Genomic DNA, 22,143 nt, shown 5'->3' on the forward strand with positions numbered 1-22,143 from the left:
TAAGTTTCCTGCAGTGTGTCTACTTTATACGTCCTCCGTCCTAACATATTTAGCATATGTCCGCTCCCGGTGAACCATGAATCGGGTTAATTGAGTGCAAGGAGCAGTCATCCGTCAAAAAAGAGAAGATCGATGTCGCAGCGCAGTCTGCAGAACTCATGAAACCAGACCTGCGGATCAACCGCTCTGCCAGTTCGGATCTATTCATCTTCAGGCCTGTATACTTAACCGAGACATTCGTATAAATCTGTTAATGGTGGCAGGAAGACGAATGGAATAAACACTACAACAGAGTAATGAATGGCCTGCCTTCCAAAGAGGCGCTTGGAGATGGAGCGCCAGTAAAAGCTCGTCTACACGGGCCGCGCGTGTGGTGTGCGTGTGGTAAAGCTTTAGAGCTGCTCCGAGGCCCACGGCGCGGTTTCACCTTCAGGCGTCCGTCTATTAAGAGGACTACCGACAGCGCTTCAATAATTCAGGCCGTCTTTACCAGAGTCCGTCGAAGAGTAAAGTGGCGGCTGAGATGAAAACGCCCTGCATTATGAGTGCATCTGGAGAAAGTGCATCGATCGGGGCGTTTGAAGCGAGAACGACGGCGTGTGGGAGAACGCGCTGTGGTTCCTGCGGTTTACCGTACGACGCTGGCGCTCCGTTATCTTTCACAGCTCAGGTGCAATTAACAGCTTTACTGGCAACGCTCGTTTAACATCACATAAGATCTCGCTCCTGCGTTATGCGGCGCATGTTTCATTGTCTGGGAATTCGAGTTCATCAGAAAGCACTCACTCACGCACCTCCTGCTTTACTGTGGAGATCTGGAGTCGGTATGAGCACCCTGGATCACATGATTATAAACAGCCCAACTTTATCTTGAGCTTCCTCTTTGGGCCTGAATAATAATAATAATAATAATAATAATAATGCATGGCATTAAAAAATTTTGATTAACGATTTAAAAAAATATATATTTCTTTAAACTGACATCAGGATCATGTTCAGATCTTCAAACACACACTGCGTCCTCGTTAAGGATCTCGATGAAGGATTCCCTTATCCTTACAATACCAACATCAGAGCCGTGGTATTGATATCCAAAGATGAAACTATATTGATCCGAATAACGATAAGAACGAGGCGAAACAAGCACTCGGCATCGTACTCTATGCATACATATAGACACAGTGATAAATAACACAGCAGCGGATTGGATCTGAACGTTTGTCTGATTTCTAAACTCAGTATCGATTTGGTACAGCCCTAATTTCCTCATCGCGGTGCACGGAAGCGAGTCAAATCTGTGTTTACATTACTACTGCTTCATATTGTAGCCGATCAAATGGAAAGCCTACACTTACACTGCCGCCTTTTCTACTGGGAGGTCTTTGACACCATCAGGTCTTTGTAGTGTAAACGGGAATAACTGTGGTTAAGACAAGGAGATAAAACCTTCATTCAGCATCACATAATACGCTCTTTTCCTTCACTATACATTCTACCCACATGGTCTATGTAGGCTCCTCTCAGCTGGGATATCATTCATGACAGCTTTAAAGCATCCATTGAGCTTGCTGTTGCTTTCCCATGGACATAACGCGCTCACTGACAACCTGCTCAGGATGACAAGTCATCTACGTTATTATTATTACTATTATTATTATCATTATTATTATATCACTGTAAACAACCCACTAACACAGTAGCAAACTTATCCCAAACCGGGCAAGTGAAACATCTAAGGACAGGAATAAAATCTGACATCTAAATAATCAGCGGTTTATTTTTATGGGGTGTTTACAGGGTGTATTAAGAGTGAAATGTTGTTGTTGTTTTGTTGTTCTGCGTGAATGTCATGACTGAGGATCATTCAGAAAGATAAACCTGTATTAGTGTGCATCATGAACTTTTCTATACTGAACAGAAACATTGACCACTCATGATTTTCTGTACTTAAACCTAATTATTGAGGAGGAGGAGGAGGAGGATTTGTCCAGCTGCCTCACATAATAATAATAATAACAATAACAATAATAATAATAATAATAATAATAAGAGGAAGAAGAAGAAGTAGAAGGTGGATCCAGCTAATCAAATAACAGATCTACAGTCTACTGTATGTCTGCATTTTCCACACACACACACACACACACACACACACTTATTCCAGTTACTATAAATGACCTATACATTGCTCAGGTTTAAAATGTCACTTACTTTGTGAAGGATAAAAGGAAGTAAAAGGTATTCCAGGACAAACACAGAGCTTTTGTTACGGCTTTAGAAAAACAAGAAATAAAAATCAAAAATAATAATAATAATAACCTCCGAAAATGTCGTCACGGGTAAAAATTCAGGTATGAATTTGTTTGTTTGTTTGTTTGTTTGTTTGTTTGAGTCAGATTTTCTCCTTTTGGACTCGAACCTGACTTTGTTTCCAAAATCTGTCCAGTAAACACTGAGGTCATTCAAAGTTTCATATTGAGGAGGAAAAAAACTAAACAAAACCGAAAAGCTAAAGCAAAGCCGAGTCTGAGTGTGAAAGCCAGTCTTTGGTATTAATGATCCTTAAACCGTGTGAGGAAATGCTTCCTTTTCTTCTTCTTTTTAATTTAAAGCGCGCGACGGTGATGAGGAGGATGATTTTTGCTCCAGCGGCTGCGCGTAAAGTGCGCAGGACGACCGAATTGTATTTATTTATTATTAAAAAAAAAAAACAACAACAACAGAAAAACAAAAAACCCCAAAACAAAATCAGAAAGTTTTCATCTAAATTTGGGGATCAGATGGAAACGACGTGGAGTCCCGTGCTTTTAGCTCCAACAGATGAAGAAACACTGATAATTTCATCACTGCGCTGAGAGGAAAAAGGAGAAAATGCGCAAAATCCGCAAGTCCGAGTGCGTTTAACGCGTGAAATAAACAGCCTACGAGCTGAGGAACACAATGCTCCTTCTCTGAGGAGTTTTGTTCCTGTGCTGAAGAGGATCACCTCAGAATCCGTCCAGTTCAGAAAGCTGTAGCTTGTGTATGTGTCGGGTTTAAAACCGGTTTATCCGCGTAATCCCGACTCAGTTAAACCGGACCAGCTGAGCTTGAACATCCTGCGGCGCTTCAGCTCCCATCATCCCGTCTCTTTCACTCGGCTGGGTCTGGGGCTTGTTTTTCTCTTATTCTTTCTTTCTGCGTCTCCTTTCCTTCTCCTCGGTGTCGGTGGTGTTGAAGCCAGTGGCTCTAATGGCTCTGTGTGTCTGTGTAGCTTCAGTCAGAGTTTAAAACACCATCTGGAGAGGAGGATGGGCTCTCTCTCTCTCTCTCTCTCTCTCTCTCTCTCTCGCGTTTACAACTGACACAAAATAAACTCTCTCTCAAAAACACAAGACTTGAGCATATCCTACAGTATCATTTCCACACTAATATATGCCATGAATGCTATATTCACACAAATATGCAATTAGCAATTGTGTATAAAAGTATTATTAGGTGTAATGTTAGTATTTGTTTGTTTATTTATTTATTTTTTTTAAAAATATAACAATATTGTTTTATTCATTTGACTCATTATTGTAGAATTCCTTATTTTGTGGTTTTATACTGTAACACTGTAATCAATTGTTCTTAAACAAATCTTAAACAAAACATGAGACACTGTGGCGTTATCTTACATTAGCATTGCTAATGTAAACAGTATGCCACCTCAGGCAGCCTCACGGAGGTAAACTGTCCTGCTTCATTGTTTTGATCTAGTCTGCTATTTAGTCTACAAGTATGCGGTTTGGGACGCAACCCACTTCTAACACACCTGATCCTGCTCATTAACGAGCTCTGAACACCAATTAATCAACCGGATGTGAAATTAAGGGTGGAAATGGATTTTGCAGAAAGTAATAGAGTCAGATTTTAGCTTGTGCTGTGTGTGTGTGTGTGTGTGTGTGTGTGAGAGAGAGAGAGAGAGAGAGAGAAAGAGAGAGAAAGATAATGCAGTGCCTCTATTAGTCGCTAGGCGCCGCTGTTTCCTCACATCTGCCCAAACTCTCACACTGCACTGGCAGTTTGTATCCTGTGCCAAGTCAAACCAATACTGGCATCCTTGGTTGTGTCTCGAATGCAAGTTTGCAACAACAGTGATCACTAGAAAGGGACGGCCATCCAAACCTATGACCAAGCATGTCATGGAAGAAGCCAGTATGTCATGCAAAAGACAAGGGCTGCATCCGAATATCCCTAGTACCCTTCTATACGTTAGACGAAAAGCAGTACGATAAAGGAGTATTATGTCCGAATTCTCAGTATTCATAAGACAGTAGGTGAGAAATACCCAGAAGACCTACTGCTTCTGCTGAGATTCTGCAGTATGGAAGCAGTGGACACTGAGCTTGCATTACTGTCTGTGTGGAGTATCACTTGTTCTCCAACATGTCTGCATGAGTTTCCTCTGGGTTCTCCAGTTTCCCCCAACCTTCCAAATACATGCTGGTTGGTGGATTGGCTGTGCTAAATTGCACCTAGGTGTGATTGCATGTCTGTGCATGATGCTATGTGTTGGACTGCGAACGGGCTGTTCCTGGGATGGACTCCATATCCACCGTTACCCTAACCAGGATGGATGACCGGATGAATGAATGTGCACTAGAGCTAATTCTAACAAAACGTAGAAAAACATATAGAATGGGAGGTTGTAGAAGAGTTGCTAAAAAATAAAACACTACATCTTCAAGCTATTATGGGGCATTCACTCAATTCCAGGGGTCTCATTACTGCGACATACGATGGGCGTTTCTTGAAGTGTGGAGAAGACGCCATCTTCCAAAAAAATTAGAGCTCACCGAAACATGCACAGAACAGTTTGGTTTTTTTGGCACGCCATTCCCAGGATCAGCGATGTATGACGGAGGACAAAACAGTCATACCAGTGTATATATTTTTTAACATTCTGAAATCCTGTAAATCCTGATTCTTCAAACTGTCAACTTTGCTCTTTCTGTGTAAATAAAGTTGAGTGGATAATGAAAGCGTGGATAATTATGACCTTGTTTTTTGTTTTTTTTTATAACGGCATAACAGCAGTGGAAACAGTACTGAATCGATGTAAAGTCGGTAAGACCTTGAGCTTATTTAAGTGAAACAAGCATTCCATAACTGAATAATATTTTGCAAACATGAAACCCCTGTGATCACAGACAGGTATCTGAAGATATAGCAGAATGAACGTAAAACCCTTGTATTCTCGGACAGACAACTATCTGCAGCAAATGTCTTTTCTTCCCAAACTGTGCATGATCACTGACCTATGCAGATTTATTGACCTATGCAGAGAATATGCACAGAAACACAGTAACCTGAGCTTAGGATCTTGGAGCTGTGAGAAGGAAAACATACATGTTGTGTTGCCCTGCAAGTTCAAAGCAGCTTTGTGTAAAAACATTAGTGTTTTATACAGGTGTACAGTATAGTGTATAGAACTAAATTTGAGACAGAGCCGTAACAGCACTTCACAGAGTCCTGACAAAGAACAGGGAATGCGAAACATATAACTTTCTGCTATATGTTACAGATAATACAGCACCTGTGTGCTGTGTGATTCATTGGTTACATATGTATTTTACATATATGTAATATGTTACACATTTTAAACACATTCAGCTGGAGTGCATTTTGGGTAAAATTGGCGCTGAGTATAGTTGAGTCAAGATTTAAAAGTACTAACTTTTAAGACGGATTGTTAGAACACAATTTATACGTACATTCAAGCGCTTTTTATGAAAGACAATAAAATCTTCACAACTTTTGTGATATTGAATGATGCTTTCTGCGTGCTTCGGGGGTTTTCTCCGGGTACTCCAATTTTCCTCTCCCAGTCCAAAGACATGTGCTGTAGGCTGATTGGCATTTCCAAATTGTCCGTATTGTGTGAATGTGTGTGCGACTGTGCGCTGTGATGGGTTGGCACCCAGTCCAGTTCCCTGGGACGGGCTCCAGGCTGCCCCGTAACCCTGTGTAGGATAAGCGGCGGTATGGAAAATGGATGGCTGTGTAGATGAAATAATTGGTGAGACATTATAGTTGGATTTTTCTTGGCGCAATTCTGGCTCTGTCCCAAATGCTAGATTTCATGTACAGTTAGTGTTCTAACAAGGCATCTTGATCGTTGTTATTCGTAGTCTTTACAGACTGTAGATTTGGTAGTAAAGAGTTACCCATAATTCCCTTGCAGAGTGTAACATTTAAATGAATATGTAGTAAAACGAAGCAGTGAGTATCTATGTTATCTGTAAGTTAGACCATATTCATGGAAAATGCTCGTCTCTGGATGCCTGGCAGGTGGGTTATTGTCTTTTTTCTGATATTGGGATATTCTTGTAGCTGCAAATGTTTTTATCGAACCTTGTTGCATGAAAAATTCATACAAACTCAAACACAGTGACGCAGTTAGATTTCCTCCATGACCTGTTTGAATGAATTCTACACTAGTGATTTGGGATACAGCCATAGGCTCCTCTGGACTGCTTTACTCTGACAGGCGCTTATTAAATAGTAGAGTATTTACTTGTGCAACAAAAGACCTGCATGCTCCTTTTTCATGCAGTCTAAATATGGATAAAGCTAGCAGTACACTCTCACACACACACACACACACACACACACACACACACACACACACACACACACAGAGAGACGTCAAGCTGTATTTGAATATGAATGCAACGAGGTGCTTTTCCCCCATGGTTCGAGTTGAATATTCCTCCAGCTGTTCTTTGGCTAAAGAAAAGCATGACTGACTTCTCCTTCTTCTGCCTCCCCCCATTTTTTTCTTCAGTTAATTCTCCCCATTTTGACTGTTTAACCATCGGCGCACCTGCAACCGGTGTGTGTGTTTGCAATGTTCCTCAGTGTTAGACGAGGATCTGATGTTGTGAGTGCAGGTGAACTGCTGGGAAACGAACATCTGCCTCCCATGTCACTCAACCCCCTCGCTCTCTCTATCTCTCTCTCTCAGGCACAAACACAGAAGACGATAAATAAATGATGTCACTGCCATATCCCACAGTCAGAGTGTGAAGTACACAGTCAGGTGCTCAGTACTCCAGTAAGCTCACGCAGTCTGCCTCGGAGAAACATCCACACAAAACACAGTTTGTTATGAGCACATTGGGATCAGATCATAGGGATTAGTAGAATGTGATGGATAATTAATGTCAGCCATTGGGCTTCTGGAAAAATTATGACACAGTCTGGCCAAAATTAAAATGTACGCGATGTTCCCCATAGCCAGAAAGTTAGTATAGGAAGGATACAGCTTTCAGCTTTGTGTGACTTGCTTGTTTAAATCGTCCCACACTCAGCTCAAAGGATAATAACTCCAGCTAATTTTCAGCTCTGCTTGTCTATTCGTACATGTACCAGGGCATCATACAGTGTCACATTGAGAACACTTTACACTAACAGTACATGAATAATCATGCACTAATACATATATTAACACTTACTTAAATATGAACTAATGATGAGTTAAGGCATGTACTAATCCCGGAATAATGAAGAGCTGGCCTTAACTACGACATTACGTCTTATGAATTAATGCGTAAATAACGACCATCTTAAGTACATGATTCTTAGTTAATGTTAATTAACACGCAGGGGTAAACTAAGTCAAACATGCGCTATAAGAAAGAATATGAATTAAAATTGCTTATACAATCTGTCATATGCCGCTGCGTACACAAACACCACTGGATGTTTTGCATCATTCTCAACCCATTTTGCGTCATTCTCCATCCATTTCTCTTCAAATCCCACTGTAGCACTAGGCCCGCGACACTGCTCCTTTACCCACAAGGGTGAAATTAATACAGTACCATTCAATCATTTAGCAGACGCTAATATTTATTAACAGCATGTTCGCCTCACTCCTCCACGGTCGGGGGTTCGATTCCCACCGTGGCCCTGTGTGTGCGGAGTTTGCGTGTTCTCCCCGTGCTGCGGGGTTTCCTCCGGGTACTCCGGTTTCCTCCCCCAGTCCAAAGACATGCATGGTAGGCTGATTGGCGTGTCTAAAGTGTCCGTAGTGTATGAATGGGTGTGTGAATTTGTATGTGATTGTGCCCTGCGATGGATTGGCACCCTGTCCAGGGTGTACCCCGCCTTGTGCCCGATGCTCCCTGGGATAGGCTCCAGGTTTCCCCGTGACCCTGAAGAAGGATAAGCGGTATAGAAGATCAATGGATGGATTATTTATTAACATTTAATTAACCTCTACGTGTTAATTAATACATTATGTAACAAACACGTACTAACATGTACTTAAGGTGGTCGTTATTGACGCATGAATTCTTAAGACTCATGTCATAGTGAAGGTTAGCATTTACCTCATCATTAGTTCATATTTAAGTAAGTGTTAATTCAGGTTTTAGTGCATAATTATTATTCATGTACCGTTATTATAAAGTGTTAAGGAGATACTTAACAACTCGCCACAGTTTCAGACCAATGTGTGATGGTCTTTCATCCTATTCATTTTCTATGGAGTAGGGGAGAGGATTGTGGGATGGTGGGAATGAGAGTGTTGCAAAGCAGGTGATGCAAGCGGCGGGAAAAAAAAATGAGAAGCAAATATCAGCAAATGCTAGCCAGTCAGGTTTGTGTATGTGGATACTCAGCTCTTTTGTCGTATTCTACATTACATGTTAAAAAAAAAGAGAAACGAATAAAAGATTGGAGGGTTTCACTGATTGTTAGAAATAATTATTCAACTCATTATTTGGCTATTTATATATCTTTTTCACTTCCTTCCTACAAAGCCATCATCTCACTCGATCCCTAAGCTGAAAGAAAAGGTTAAAGATAGTGTATGGAACTTTAGGAGCCCAGGTTTTCAGCTCATGTTAGACTGTTGGGTTTGTTGGGCTTTATACCAATTCGAGGTGGAGGACACCCCCCCCCCCCCCACCCCAATTCCCTGAAGTAGATAATGTGCAGAAAGTGCTGCTAAAGAGCAATGGATATGTATAATGAAAATGATTTACTTTATGCAATTTTTGCTTTATTACAGTTTAGTACAGTTTAATTTTAGCCACATAGAAACATTCTCACAAACAATGGTTATCTGCCCTTGAAAATTCTCGCGCTGTTGGCAGATATCCCATAAGTGAGGCATCTTTGTAAATAAATCCAAATAATCTTCAGGAAAGAAAAGAATAGCTAGGAGCCCAGCTTCAAATACAAAAATCTAGGAGACCGGAAAATGGTCTCTGAAGATACACACTGGATAGACTGTTAGTAGCAGACTTTAACTGCTGTAGTATTAATGAATCATGTGTGCAACAATAATGCTATATTAAGGATAAGGATATTGGAGAACTGTAACTACAGAGTCTTATTGTGAAGGGTTTTATTTTTTGTTAAAAGAAAGAGTCAGGGACAAATAAATACTCTGTAATATGATGTTCCTGAGCTGCTGTGAGTCACCTTGACAATCCTGTATTAGTATTCACACTCAGTGCTGTGTCAGGGTGTCTGCTTGAAATTGGCAAGAACTTTTTATGCATACTTCATACACCAGCTCAGATATGTAATGAAGCTCGCGGACAACTTTGTAAATTTCAGTTTACAACCCAGATGAATTGCGTGTGTGTGTGCGTGTGTGTGTGTGCGTGTGTGTGTGTGTGCGTGTGTGTTTAGTGTAAATCCCACTGGAACCTGAATCTAGTTTAAACTGACACTATTTCTTTTTATGTGCTTTTATGCCATGGTCTGTTTTGGATGTCTTGTGAGAAAGCTAAAATAAGAATTTGTACTAATATTTACTGGGACATGGAATTTCATTCATGTTCAGGATCACAAAGAAATCCTCCATATCGCTTATCCTAGGAGGGTCGAGGGGGAGCCTGGAGCATATCCCGGAGAACTCGGGGGAACAAGGTGGGGGACACCCGGAACGGGATGCTAACTCATCGCAGGGAACAATCACACACTATGGATAATTTGGAAATGCCAATCAGCCTAGAAAGCATGTCTTTGGACTGGGGAGAAAACCGGGGTACCCAGAGGGTGGAGGCGGTGGAGGCGGGATTCAAACCTCCATCCCCGGAGGTGCGAGGCAAACGTGCTGACCACGAAGCCAGCCACCGTGCCCCCAAGAATGATTTCCAAATATCTAGACTATACCTATTTATTTTTATACAGTGTTTTCCTTGTAGCTCCAGTGTAAAACTCCACCAGCCAGCCTTGACTAAACATATCTTTGTTGCTCAAATGTATTTGGGGTGTGTACATTTTGATCAAACTACCTCCTTCACTGGGACTGATACACAGAGGCCACGCCTCCTTCACTGGGACTGACACACAGAGGCCACGCCTCCTTCACTGGGACTGATACACACACACACATACACACACACACACACACACACAGCTCTATCTGCAGATGCATGTAGCCAGTCGGGCTTGTGCGAGTCAGGGTGATGGATGGGTGTGTGCCCTGCAGGTTGATGAAGAGTTTATGGCCCACTTTCTACTCATGGGGAGTTGGAGACCTTCCTGTCCTGCCTGCGCAGGCCACACACACTGATGACACAATACCGCAGCACCACAATAACACACACTGTTCGGACTGTACATCAAGTCCAGTCTGATTTGACTTCCTGCTTTAAAATTGTGCAGTGGAGCTTTGGTGTATAATTGTGGCAAATGTAATGGATGGGGATATGTAACTGATGTAAAATGTAACTGAATGGGGATATAATAGATATCGTCGAAAGTCGGATCCATCAAAAAATATTCTCTAATATTTTTTGGGGAAAAAACAACACAGCAAATAAAAACAATATATTTTGTTCAAGCCCTGGTCATTATCCATTACGCCGGGTCTAGTAAGAGTCACGTGTGTATTGTGTGGGATAGTGTGTGTATATACTGTACAGTGGTTGTGTATTTCTGGGAGTAGGTACACATGTGTGTGTGTGTAGGTTAGTGTGTCTGGGTTACAGTGGTGTGTGTGATTGGCAGATGTGTGTTTGTGCTAGAGGACAGTGTGTCAGTGTGTGACAGCTCCTCCACTCCCTGTGTAATTTGGGCTTTTGTTGCTGTGACAGCTGCAGTATACTCGTCCTGCACCATGACATCTCTCACATCTCTCTCTATTTCTACATCCCCCCTTCATTTCCCCCACTCTCTCCAGTTTTATCTTTCTTTGTCTTATCATGATTTTGCAATCCCCAAAGCTTGGGAGTGTTAATAAATAATACATCAGGGAAATGAACACTGGGGAGTCTGTTACACACACTCTATCACACATTCTGGCATTTCACATATAAAATGCCAGAATGCTGCTTTAAGGTTGTAACAATAAACCTTAGAACTGGAAGGAAAAAAAAAAGGAAAATGTTCTACTCCTAGATGATAATAAATATTTAATACTAAATCAATAAAATTCATACTAGCAGTGCAGTGTGAATGAGAAAGGTGTGGCCTGTCACTTCCAGTGAAGGAGGTGTGGCCTCTGTGCACCAGTCCCAGTGAAGGAGGCGTGGCCTCTGTGTATCAGTCTCAGCGAAGTAGGCATGGCCTCCGTGCATCAGTCCCAGTGAAGGAGGAGTGGCTTCCAGGCATCAGTCTCAGCGAAGTAGGCGTGGCCTCTGTGCATCAGTCCCAGTGAAGGAGGAGTGGCTTCCAGGCATCAGTCTCAGCGAAGTAGGCGTGGCCTCTGTGCATCAGTCCCAGTGAAGGTGGAGTGGCCTCCGTGCATCAGTTCCAGTGAAGGAGGCGTGGCCTCTGTGTATCAGTCTCAGCGAAGTAGGCATGGCCTCTGTGCATCAGTCCCAGTGAAGGAGGAGTGGCTTCCAGGCATCAGTTCCAGTGAAGGAGGCGTGGCCTCTGTGTATCAGTCCCTGTGAAGGAGGTGTGGCCTCTGTGTATCAGTCCCAGTGAAGGAGGTGTGGCCTCTGTGCACCAGTCCCAGTGAGGGAGGCGTGGCCTCTGTGCATCAGTCTCAGTGAAGGAGGTGTGGCCTCTGTGCATCAGTCTCAGTGAAGGAGGTGTGGCCTCTGTGTATCAGTCTCAGTGAAAGAGATGTGGCATAAAACATTAGGAGCAGTGAAATATTTGACAATGTGTGTGTGTGTGTGTGTGTGTGTGTGTGTTTCTGCATGTGTGCACTTGATCTTGGACGCATTAATGATCTTTATCTCTCTATTCCTCTCCCTCCATAGCTCCCTTTTTCTCCTAATACATTTAAACTCTCTCTCTTTATTCTCACCAGCAACTCTTAACCTTGTAACCCTCTTACAACCTTTTAATGTTTGCCCAAGATTTAAATGTCTCTCTATATCTTTAATGGCTGGCACACTCTTCCACCTCGAACTCGACCCAGTGGCATTCAGAGCACCTGTGCGTCCTTCCCCTCTATTGTCCTTCCTCTCTTTTTCTCTATTCCCTGCCTTTTGTCTGCATCTGATAGCTGGAGAGGCAGCATGCAGAGACGGACTCCTGATCGCGTAGCATTGTGTCAGGATTGGAAATGTGGAAATGATGGTCTGTCTCTGCAGAGACACAGGGATGGAGAGACAGATAGTGAGAGAGACAGTGAGAGACCTGCAGGCTCGCTGCCCTTTCGTCAGCATCCACATTGTAAATCCTTTCGTACAGCGGCCTGTGTGTTGGACAGAGATAAGACTCGGCGAGCAGCAGCGCTATTGTCCTCATCCACGCTCTCTTGCATTCACTGTCCTATTGAGTCGGCGCTACAGGCGGCCATGTAAATGATAGTTATTTTAAGGACAGGCTCTGTGAAGGAGTTTATCTAATGAGCAGATGGCCAAAGGCAACGGCAGACGCCTTTACACTGAGACTGAGAATGCAAACGTGGTGACTTTGCACAGGCAGATGTGGTTCCGCATGGTTTTCTTCATCTGTCTGTCTCTTTCTGTCTCGCTTTCTATCCCTCTTCCCTGAGTCACAGAAATTGGGAGGGACCATGAAAGGAATGTGTGTTACAGCTCTGTGAGATGTTAAATAAGGACATAAGGAGAAAGAGAGAAACAATTCAGAGTGATGAGAGGAACTGAAAGAAAAGCACACACTATCTAAATCAGAATCAGACCCAGAATCAGATCGCTCTGAATCAGAATCAAACCCAGAATCAGATCACTCTGAAACAGGATCAGACCCAGAATCAGATCACTCTGAATCAGACCCAGACTCAGATCGCTCTGAATCAGAATCAGACCCAGAATCAGATCACTCTGAAACAGGATCAGACCCAGAATCAGATCACTCTGAATCAGACCCAGACTCAGATCGCTCTGAATCAGAATCAGACCCAGAATCAGATCACTCTGAAACAGGATCAGACCCAGAATCAGATCACTCTGAATCAGACCCAGACTCAGATCGCTCTGAATCAGAATCAGACCAAGAATCAGATCACTCTGAAACAGGATCAGACCCAGAATCAGATCACTCTGAATCAGAATCAGATCGCTCTGAATCAGAATCAGATTGCTCTGAATCAGGATCAGACACAGAATCAGATCCCTCTGAATCTGAATTGCATCACTCTGAATCAGACTTGGAATCAGATCGCTCTGAATCTGAATCAGACTGACTCGGAATCAGACCCGGAATCAGATCGCTCTGAATCAGACCCGGAATCAGATCGCTCTGAATCAGACCCGGAATCAGATCTCTCTGAATCAGACCCAGAATCAGATCGTTCTGAATCAGACCCAGAATCAGATCGCTTTGAATCAGACCCGGAATCAGATCGCTCTGAATCAGATCCAGACTCAGATCGCTCTGAATCTGAATCAGATCCAGGATCAGATTGCTCTGAATCAGGATCAGACCCAGAATCAGATTGCTCTGAATCATGATCAGACCCAGAATCAGACAGAAAGAGACAGAAGAGTAGACAGACTTACAGAAAGGGAGACAGAAGGAAAGAGAGGCAGAAAGAAGACAGACTGTTCATCTGCATGCTATAGTTCAGTAATCCTCTAAGCTGAACACCGCAGGTTTAAAAATGAACGGCATTATTTAGTGTATTATTGAACAGCTGTGGAGCCGAACGCTTTCACAGGAATGTGTGTGTGTGTGTGTGTGTATGTGTGTATGTGTTGATAGGTAGACCCTGACTCACTGTGTATGTGTGTGTGTGTGTATGTGTGTGTGTGTGTGTGTGTGTGTGTGCGCGTGTGTGTGAGAGCTGGCAGTTGGCAGTACTGGGACTGAAGATAGCAGGGAACTGGGGGATGCGATGCAGTATCGAGTTGTGAACATCTGTTCCTCATAGAGACCGCAGAGCGAGTGCGCAGGAAACAGAAATAGGAAGGCTAACTGTTCCCTCACAGTCACACACACACACACACACACACACACACACACACACACACACACTTACTTACATATGTGTGTTTCCATTAAGACAATATACAAAATAATGAATTGGATTTATAAGTACTGTTAGTCAAACTTGATGTGATATCGTTAGAATTATAAATAGTTCCGTTCTTCTGTACAATAAAGTACAATAAAGATAGAAAATACATCAAGCTAGCTGAGTAGCTAACGGAGACCAACCATCTCTAACTGATCACCTTGACACACACACACACACACACACACACACACACTACACCACCAATTCACCACCCCTCCAGCCTTTCACACATTCTCTCCCTCTCTCTCTCTCTCGCTCTCTCTCTCTCTCTCTCTATTTCTGTGTGTGTGTGTCAAGGTGATCAGTCAGAGATGGTTGGTTGTGCTCTGTTTATGTGTGTGTGTGTGTGTGTGTGTATGCACGTGTGTGTGTGTGTGTGTGCACGCGATAAGAGGATCCCGCGTGCCATCTCCCTGCCTCCGTTATCAGCCTGCACAGCTGTGCTTAAGCTCTAATACATCTGCTCCCTCTTGGGAAGCCCCGCCTCCTCATCACACAACAAACTACACCTCCCATGATGCCCTGCTCATCCCACCACCTCTCTGACAGGTTAGCAGGGTGTGAGACTGGTGTGTAGCAGGTGTGTTTACAAGACCCTGGTCCGTCCTGCGCGCCCGCACGGGGTCGGGTTTGAATGTTTGTGCCTGAGTCTTTATCACACGGCTACAGCGGCTGCTTACGACTCAACCTAATTATACAACACTTATCAGAGAGACACACACAAAAGCTCATTAGTGCGGAGTAACACACACAGCCATGGGTAACGCACAACACTGTCCGACCCGCTCGCGTACTGAAAAATCCAGTTAAATCTCTCGGAATTTTTTGAAAGCAGTAAAATGTGGCTTTATTGTATGTGTGTGTGTGTGTGTGTGTGAAGAAGGACGTACACTCCCTGGAGACACACTTTAGGTCCTCAAATTTCTTAGAAAGCAGCAGTGCCACTCAAGTTAGCCACTTAACACAGAGTGAGTCCAAATATTTCTGGACAAAGCTTGCTTCAGAGCATTAGGGCATTGTCAAACGTGGTCTGAATACTTGAGTCCGCACTTCAGAACGATTTTGGGTTTGTCTGGGGGGGGACAGTGTATAGTTGGGTTGCTGCCAGTGCCAGGGTGCCAGGGTGGCAGGGTGAGTTACTTCAAAAAAAGTAATTCATTACTAATCGTTAATTACATCATCAGCATTGTATTTAAATTACTGACTAATTAGTCGGTCTGAAAAGTAACTGCATTACTCATCAGTAAATACTTCTTAAAATCCGTCTCAACCCTGACCACACGGACAACAGAAATGAACTCTTCTTCCAATTCTTTAAATTTGAGTCAAACACGGAATAGTTTAGCCTATTAAGCATAGCTTTATTGAACCATTTTTTTTGTGATTTTTGCGGCCAAAAATGCTTGATCTTGCTGCGTACAGCTAACGAATTTGAAGGGGCCAAGCTAAATGAGAAAACAAATTGAATCTTTAGATGATACATTTTGATTTGAAATTCAATATTCTTTCATACTATTGCCCAGAATTCATAATATTGTTGAAAGTGGTTACAGTATGAAGTGCAAGTACGTTATAAGTTAACTAATAAGTCTTAAATTAACTTTACAATATTCATTAAAAATGAATCCCTACGAAATACTATGCTAAATATTGAATGCTGTAAAATGTACCAAGAGATATGTTCCCCTCCCCTAGGGTGTATACTGTACCTACTGAAAAAGAAAACTGGAAGATCCATTATTGTAGAAATTGCATATATTAATAAACAAAATGGTCTGTTTACTATAATCAAATATACAAATCAGTATGTTAAAACATCCCAAACACCTCCCAGCATCAGTATGTCAGTCCGGACGGGATTACACAGAGTTATGACGAGCCAATAACGCTTGATTTTAAAAATGTTCGATGCAATTTGCAGAGGTTTTTTTTTTGCGGAAAACTACTGAAATTGGCAACATTGCAACTGCACGAAATTGTTTTGAACGCTCTTTCGCAGGGATGTTTGTTGGTAAATAAGACCTTTTAGCTGTACTCATGTTCGACGTACGCGAATCGTCGAGGGATTTGGCTGAATGTGCGTTGCGATGACGTCACATGATGAAAATCGGTGGTAATTTTGCAAAATTGCAAGCTGCGCCGAATATTGTGGGGTTTACTTGATTTTGTGTTCATTTCTGCGACTGCAAAAAAACCTGACAATTGATATAATATGATATATATATACTCCTTCAGAGAGAGAGGCTGGTATTGTTTATTCCGCAGGACATAACTTACATTTTACCATGATGTTATTGTCTACATGACAAAAAAAAAAAAAAAGAAAAAAAGAAGAAGTAGTAATGGGAATATTTCTATTCAGCAAAACAACCAGTTGTGTCACCTGACATTCTTGAACTTAAGTGACCTCACAGCCACCTGGTGCGAACTAACGAATTTAAAGTTACAAGTTCAAACAAACATTATCTTTACGTTTAGATTTTAAATTCAATAGTTTTATATTCTTATTGTTTTAGTGAGTATTATTGTCACTGTAATGAAATTACTTCATGAAAATGAAGAGTAATCCCTCACTCTGGTTGCTTCTTTGTTGTCCAAACTAAACACCATGCTAAATATTGAGTGCTGCAAAACATAGAGATATTTTTCCCTCCCCTATGGGGTATTCCTACTGAAAAAGAAAACAGGAAGATCCATTGTTGCAATTGTTTGCATGCTTAGCTTACCTTTCCCCTGCCCTGGTATGCAAATATGAACCACCAATCAGAGAACTCTCGCTTACTGATAGCCTTGGATGCTGATTTCACACACTGACGAGGGTGACTTATGCTAAAGGTGTGGGGCACCTTTAAACATCTGCAGCCAAAGTCGGCTGGTGGTATCAGAATCCTATATCAGCAGTTCAGAGCAGTTCTATTGTTATTGTGTAGTTTAGTTTTTGTTCTGTTAGTGTTGTTTTAGATCAGCACGGTTCCTGAACTTTCGAGGAGATATTCCTCCTTTTCGAAGAGAGATGTTTTAAAGGGGAACCGATTACTGTAACGCCAGTAGATTTAGGGGTTTTTTCCCCCGTCCCCTGCCATTATGATACAGCTCATTTTAGCATGTGGATTCTACCTTTATGGAAAAATCCCACACATGTTCAGTTTCATGATACGTTTTTCCCGTCACCATGTGAGAAATATGTGATCACAGGTGAAAAAACGTGGGAAGGTGCTCAAGCAAACACGTGACATCATGCGAGAAAACATGTCACATTACGTCAAATAAATGAACCACATGCCTGCGTATGAAAATTATCATGTGAAAATAAATGAGAAAGCACATCTGGAAAATGAAAACCACATGCCCTGCATGTGAAAAATGAAATATATGTGAAAATAAAGGAATTGTATTAGAAATGACGTGTGAAACATAAAAACTACCAGGCGTGCATGTGGAAAGTCCAATATATGTGAAATATGTGTGAGATATAACACGTGAAAAGCCTAGAAACCACAGGTGTATATCATGTGACTTTACCAAACTAATTGTAGTGCAAACGTCCCAAACTACACTAACAAATGGGAATATGACAATTAGGCTGGTGCAAAAAACATACCATATGCAACATATACAATGCTTTGTTGGAAAATACACATGCTGCAAAGACAAAAGGAAAAACCCTCGACATGGTCAGCATTAATAAGCTCGTTTGTTTGTATTTTGAGTTCCTCCACTCACCAGCATGCCGTCTCCGCTGTGTTTGTGTGGACAGCGGCTGATGCACGTGGTGTTTGTCCGATGCGGCTCTTGGGCTCGTCAGCATTACCGTGGCCACTCTATTAGACATCAGAAGCTGGGAAAACGAAGAGGCAGAAGCAGAGGAATGCTTCCTGCTCCCAGACCTTTTGTACCGGTCTCTGTGAAGTGCCGAAGTCATCTCGTACATTCCTCCACTTCAATCCTCAAAGTCTTTGGAGGAGATTCAGCACAGCCCCTCGCTCAGTGTGAACGCTTTTATCCAAGTCTGACAAATTCCACACTTTTCCTGTCTCTGTAAACCGTATTCTTGACTCTCTCTTTTTATTTTATTTTATCCTCATCGGCTAGTCAAAATGGCTTCACATCTGAACGACTATGATGGCAGAGTGGACCTAAAGAGCAACTCCTCCCTCATGACAGTTACTTCCCACCCTCTCTCTCTATCTTTCTCTCACCCGCTCTCACGTTCTCTCTATCTCGTCTTCTCTGATACGGGCTGAGAACCTTGATAGCGAGACACATAGGGCTATTTGCCATGTTAAGCATGTGGAAAGTGTAGAGAGAGAGTTTCGGTGAGTGGGTGTTCTTCTGTCCCTCTTTGTAAGGTCTCGTTTCTCAAGGGAAGGTAAAAGCCCTGCAGGACGTGATAGCCACCGTCTCGGTTTCCTCTGGCAGGAACCAGCTGTGCGAGCAGTTCACTCTTCCCTTTCCCGACCGGACTTCTCTCTGACCACACACTTCCTGTCTGACACCCGTACACTCAAACACACCCTTCCAAACGAGTGACTCAGACAGCAGAACTTAGGGTCTTTATATACTTTGCATACTGATACACACTCTTAGGGGGGGGGAGAAAAAAAGGTTACATCTGGCACCCTAGAGAGTTCTTCGGTTTGCCCACCTGAATGAATCTCTTTGTAGAACTGAATGTTTACAATACAAGCTCTTCAGAAAGCTTGACCTGAATGAAACTCTTTCATAGAAAGAGTGTGTGCTATTTCTCCAGAATCAGATTTAAAGAACTGAAAAGACTCCGCTGACGTTCTTGTTGGTATGTCACAAACTGGTGCATCCTCATTATTTGAGTAGGATGGTGAACACTTCCTGGTATTTTAACCGTTCTCAGGTACTTGTGTTTTTCAGTATTGGAATTCCCGGCCAGTGGAAGACTCAAGCTGAGGAGATGAAAACACAAAAACCATTGAAAGTGAGAACGAGAGAGAGTGTGTGAGAGTGAGTGAGTGAGAGAGAGAGAGAGAGAGAGAGAGAGAGAGACAGAGATAAAGCCAGGTGACTGACCAACGCGTCATGTGACGTCATCACAACCAAGGTTATTATCGTTAACGAAAACTGAAACTATCGGTGAAAAAGCATTTTTGTTAAATGAAATAAAAATAAAACCGTGAGTTTCCAAACTAAACTGCAACTAGAACGTGCAATACAAACAAACACTAGATTGAATTTCAGAGAATTAAACTTATGTTTTTTAAGTGTTGGGTGGTCTGACTTAAGTATTGATTTTTACGCCACTGATAAGCTATTGATTTTCACAGCTTGTTAGATATTAGATGATCTTGTCTTTTGATCCTTTGTCAAATACACATTTACAAATATCAAGGCTTCTACCATGATATTAAAAACTAAAACGATACTAAAACTAAACCCAAACTAAAAGTAATGATTTTCCAAAGATAAACATGAAATCGAAACTATTTGTGTACCATTAAATCTAACTGGAACCAAACTGAAATTGAAAACCAAATTCAAAATACAAAATGAAATAAAAATAAAAACTTGCAATATTTATATAAAACTAGAAAATATCCCTGATCAAAACCCTCTTCGAATCACATGTGTCGAACATGAGTACAGCCAAAAGGTCTCATTTACCAACAAACATCACTGTAAAATTTCGTGAAAAACTATTTCGTGCGATTGCAATTTCGCTGATTCAAGTAGATTACTGCAAAAAAGCACAAAAACTTCCCAAACTGCATCACAAATTTAGAAAAAAATGCATCATGCATTTTTAACAATCACAAAACAACCACAAAAAACTCTGCGAAATCCTGTACAGACTGGATAATTGTTTGCCTTATACTATTTTTGTAAAATTAGCCATATCAGTAAAAATGGAAAATTAAACTTGATCTAAGGCGCGTTTAATGATCAGCGTCCTATATCTTGAGTCCTCCTCAAAACATGTTGTATATGTGCATGTAGATGAACTGAAATCACTAACAGACATCTCTGGGTCAACAAGGGTGGAAGTTAATATTGATCAGCCAATTGGTTAACACTAGTCAACCTTCTAGCAAGTCAATCTTCTAGCTACTTAACCTTCTAACTAGTCAACCTTCTAACTACTTAACCTTCTAGCTACTTAACCTTCTAACTAGTCAACCTTCTAACTACTTAACCTTCTAGCTACTTAACCTTCTAGCTACTTAACCTTCTAGCTAGTCAACCTTCTAGCTACTTAACCTTCTAGCTACTTAACCTCCTAGCTAGTCAACCTTCTAGCTACTTAATCTTCTAACTAGTCAACCTTCTAGCTTCTCAACCTTCTAGCTAGTCAACCTTCTAGCAACTTAACATTCTAGCTACTTAACCTTCTAACTACTTAACCTTCTAGCTACTTAACCTTCTAGCTAGTCAACCTTCTAGCTTCTCAACCTTCTAGCTAGTCAACCTTCTAGCAACTTAGCATTCTAGCTACTTAACCTTCTAACTACTTAACCTTCTAGCTACTTAACCTTCTAGCTAGTCAACTTTCTAGCTACTTAACATTCTAGCAAGTCAACCTTCTAGCAACTTAACATTCTAGCTACTTAACCTTCTAACTAGTCAACCTTCTAGCTACTTAACCTTCTAGCTAGTCAACCTTCTAGCAAGTCAACCTTCTAGCTAGTCAACTTTCTAGCTACTTAACCTTCTAGCTACTTAACCTTCTAGCTAGTCAACCTTCTAGCTAGTCAACTTTCTAGCTAGTCAACCTTCTAGCTTCTCAGCCTCCTAGCTAGTCAACCTTCTAGCTACTTAACCTTCTAGCTTCTCAACCTTCTAGCTTCTCAACCTTCTAGCTAGTCAACCTTCTAGCTACTTAACCTTCTAACTAGTCAACCTTCTACCTACATAACCTTCTAACTAGTCAACCTTCTAGCTACTTAACCTTCTAGCTAGTCAACCTTCTAGCTTCTCAACCTTCTAGCTAGTCAACCTTCTAGCAACTTAGCATTCTAGCTACTTAACCTTCTAACTACTTAACCTTCTAGCTACTTAACCTTCTAGCTAGTCAACTTTCTAGCTACTTAACATTCTAGCAAGTCAACCTTCTAGCAACTTAACATTCTAGCTACTTAACCTTCTAACTAGTCAACCTTCTAGCTACTTAACCTTCTAGCTAGTCAACCTTCTAGCAAGTCAACCTTCTAGCTAGTCAACTTTCTAGCTACTTAACCTTCTAGCTACTTAACCTTCTAGCTAGTCAACCTTCTAGCTAGTCAACTTTCTAGCTAGTCAACCTTCTAGCTTCTCAGCCTCCTAGCTAGTCAACCTTCTAGCTACTTAACCTTCTAGCTTCTCAACCTTCTAGCTTCTCAACCTTCTAGCTAGTCAACCTTCTAGCTACTTAACCTTCTAACTAGTCAACCTTCTACCTACATAACCTTCTAACTAGTCAACCTTCTAGCTACTTAACCTTCTAGCTAGTCAACTTTCTAGATACTTAACCTTCTAGCTACTTAACCTTCTAGCTACTTAACCTTCTAGCTAGTCAACTTTCTAGCTTCTCAACCTCCTAGCTAGTCAACCTTCTAGCTAGTCAACTTTCTAGCTAGTCAACCTTCTAGCTTCTCAGCCTCCTAGCTAGTCAACCTTCTAGCTACTTAACCTTCTAGCTTCTCAACCTTCTAGCTTCTCAACCTTCTAGCTAGTCAACCTTCTAGCTACTTAACCTTCTAGCTAGTCAA

General features: G+C 41.8%; 1 protein-coding gene across 3 annotated transcripts in view; it reads right to left on the bottom strand.

Annotated features, from left to right (window-relative positions):
• Positions 1–19,346, bottom strand: part of cbfa2t3 (CBFA2/RUNX1 partner transcriptional co-repressor 3) — a 54,887-nt gene extending 35,541 nt beyond the window's left edge. Inside the window, exon 1 of one of the 3 annotated variants that reach the window (XM_053616845.1) lies at positions 18,152–19,346. In XM_053616845.1, coding sequence (XP_053472820.1) covers positions 18,152–18,359 — 208 coding nt within the window. In that variant the 5' untranslated portion in view covers positions 18,360–19,346. Of the gene's footprint in view, positions 1–2,211; positions 4,714–18,151 lie in introns of those variants that run through there. The other 2 variants (XM_053616844.1, XM_053616846.1) reach the window with 2 other exon arrangements.
• Positions 19,347–22,143: the final 2,797 nt, after the last annotated feature.

Source organism: Ictalurus furcatus, chromosome 27, assembly GCF_023375685.1.
Source record: "Ictalurus furcatus strain D&B chromosome 27, Billie_1.0, whole genome shotgun sequence".
Classification (NCBI taxonomy): domain Eukaryota; kingdom Metazoa; phylum Chordata; class Actinopteri; order Siluriformes; family Ictaluridae; genus Ictalurus; species Ictalurus furcatus.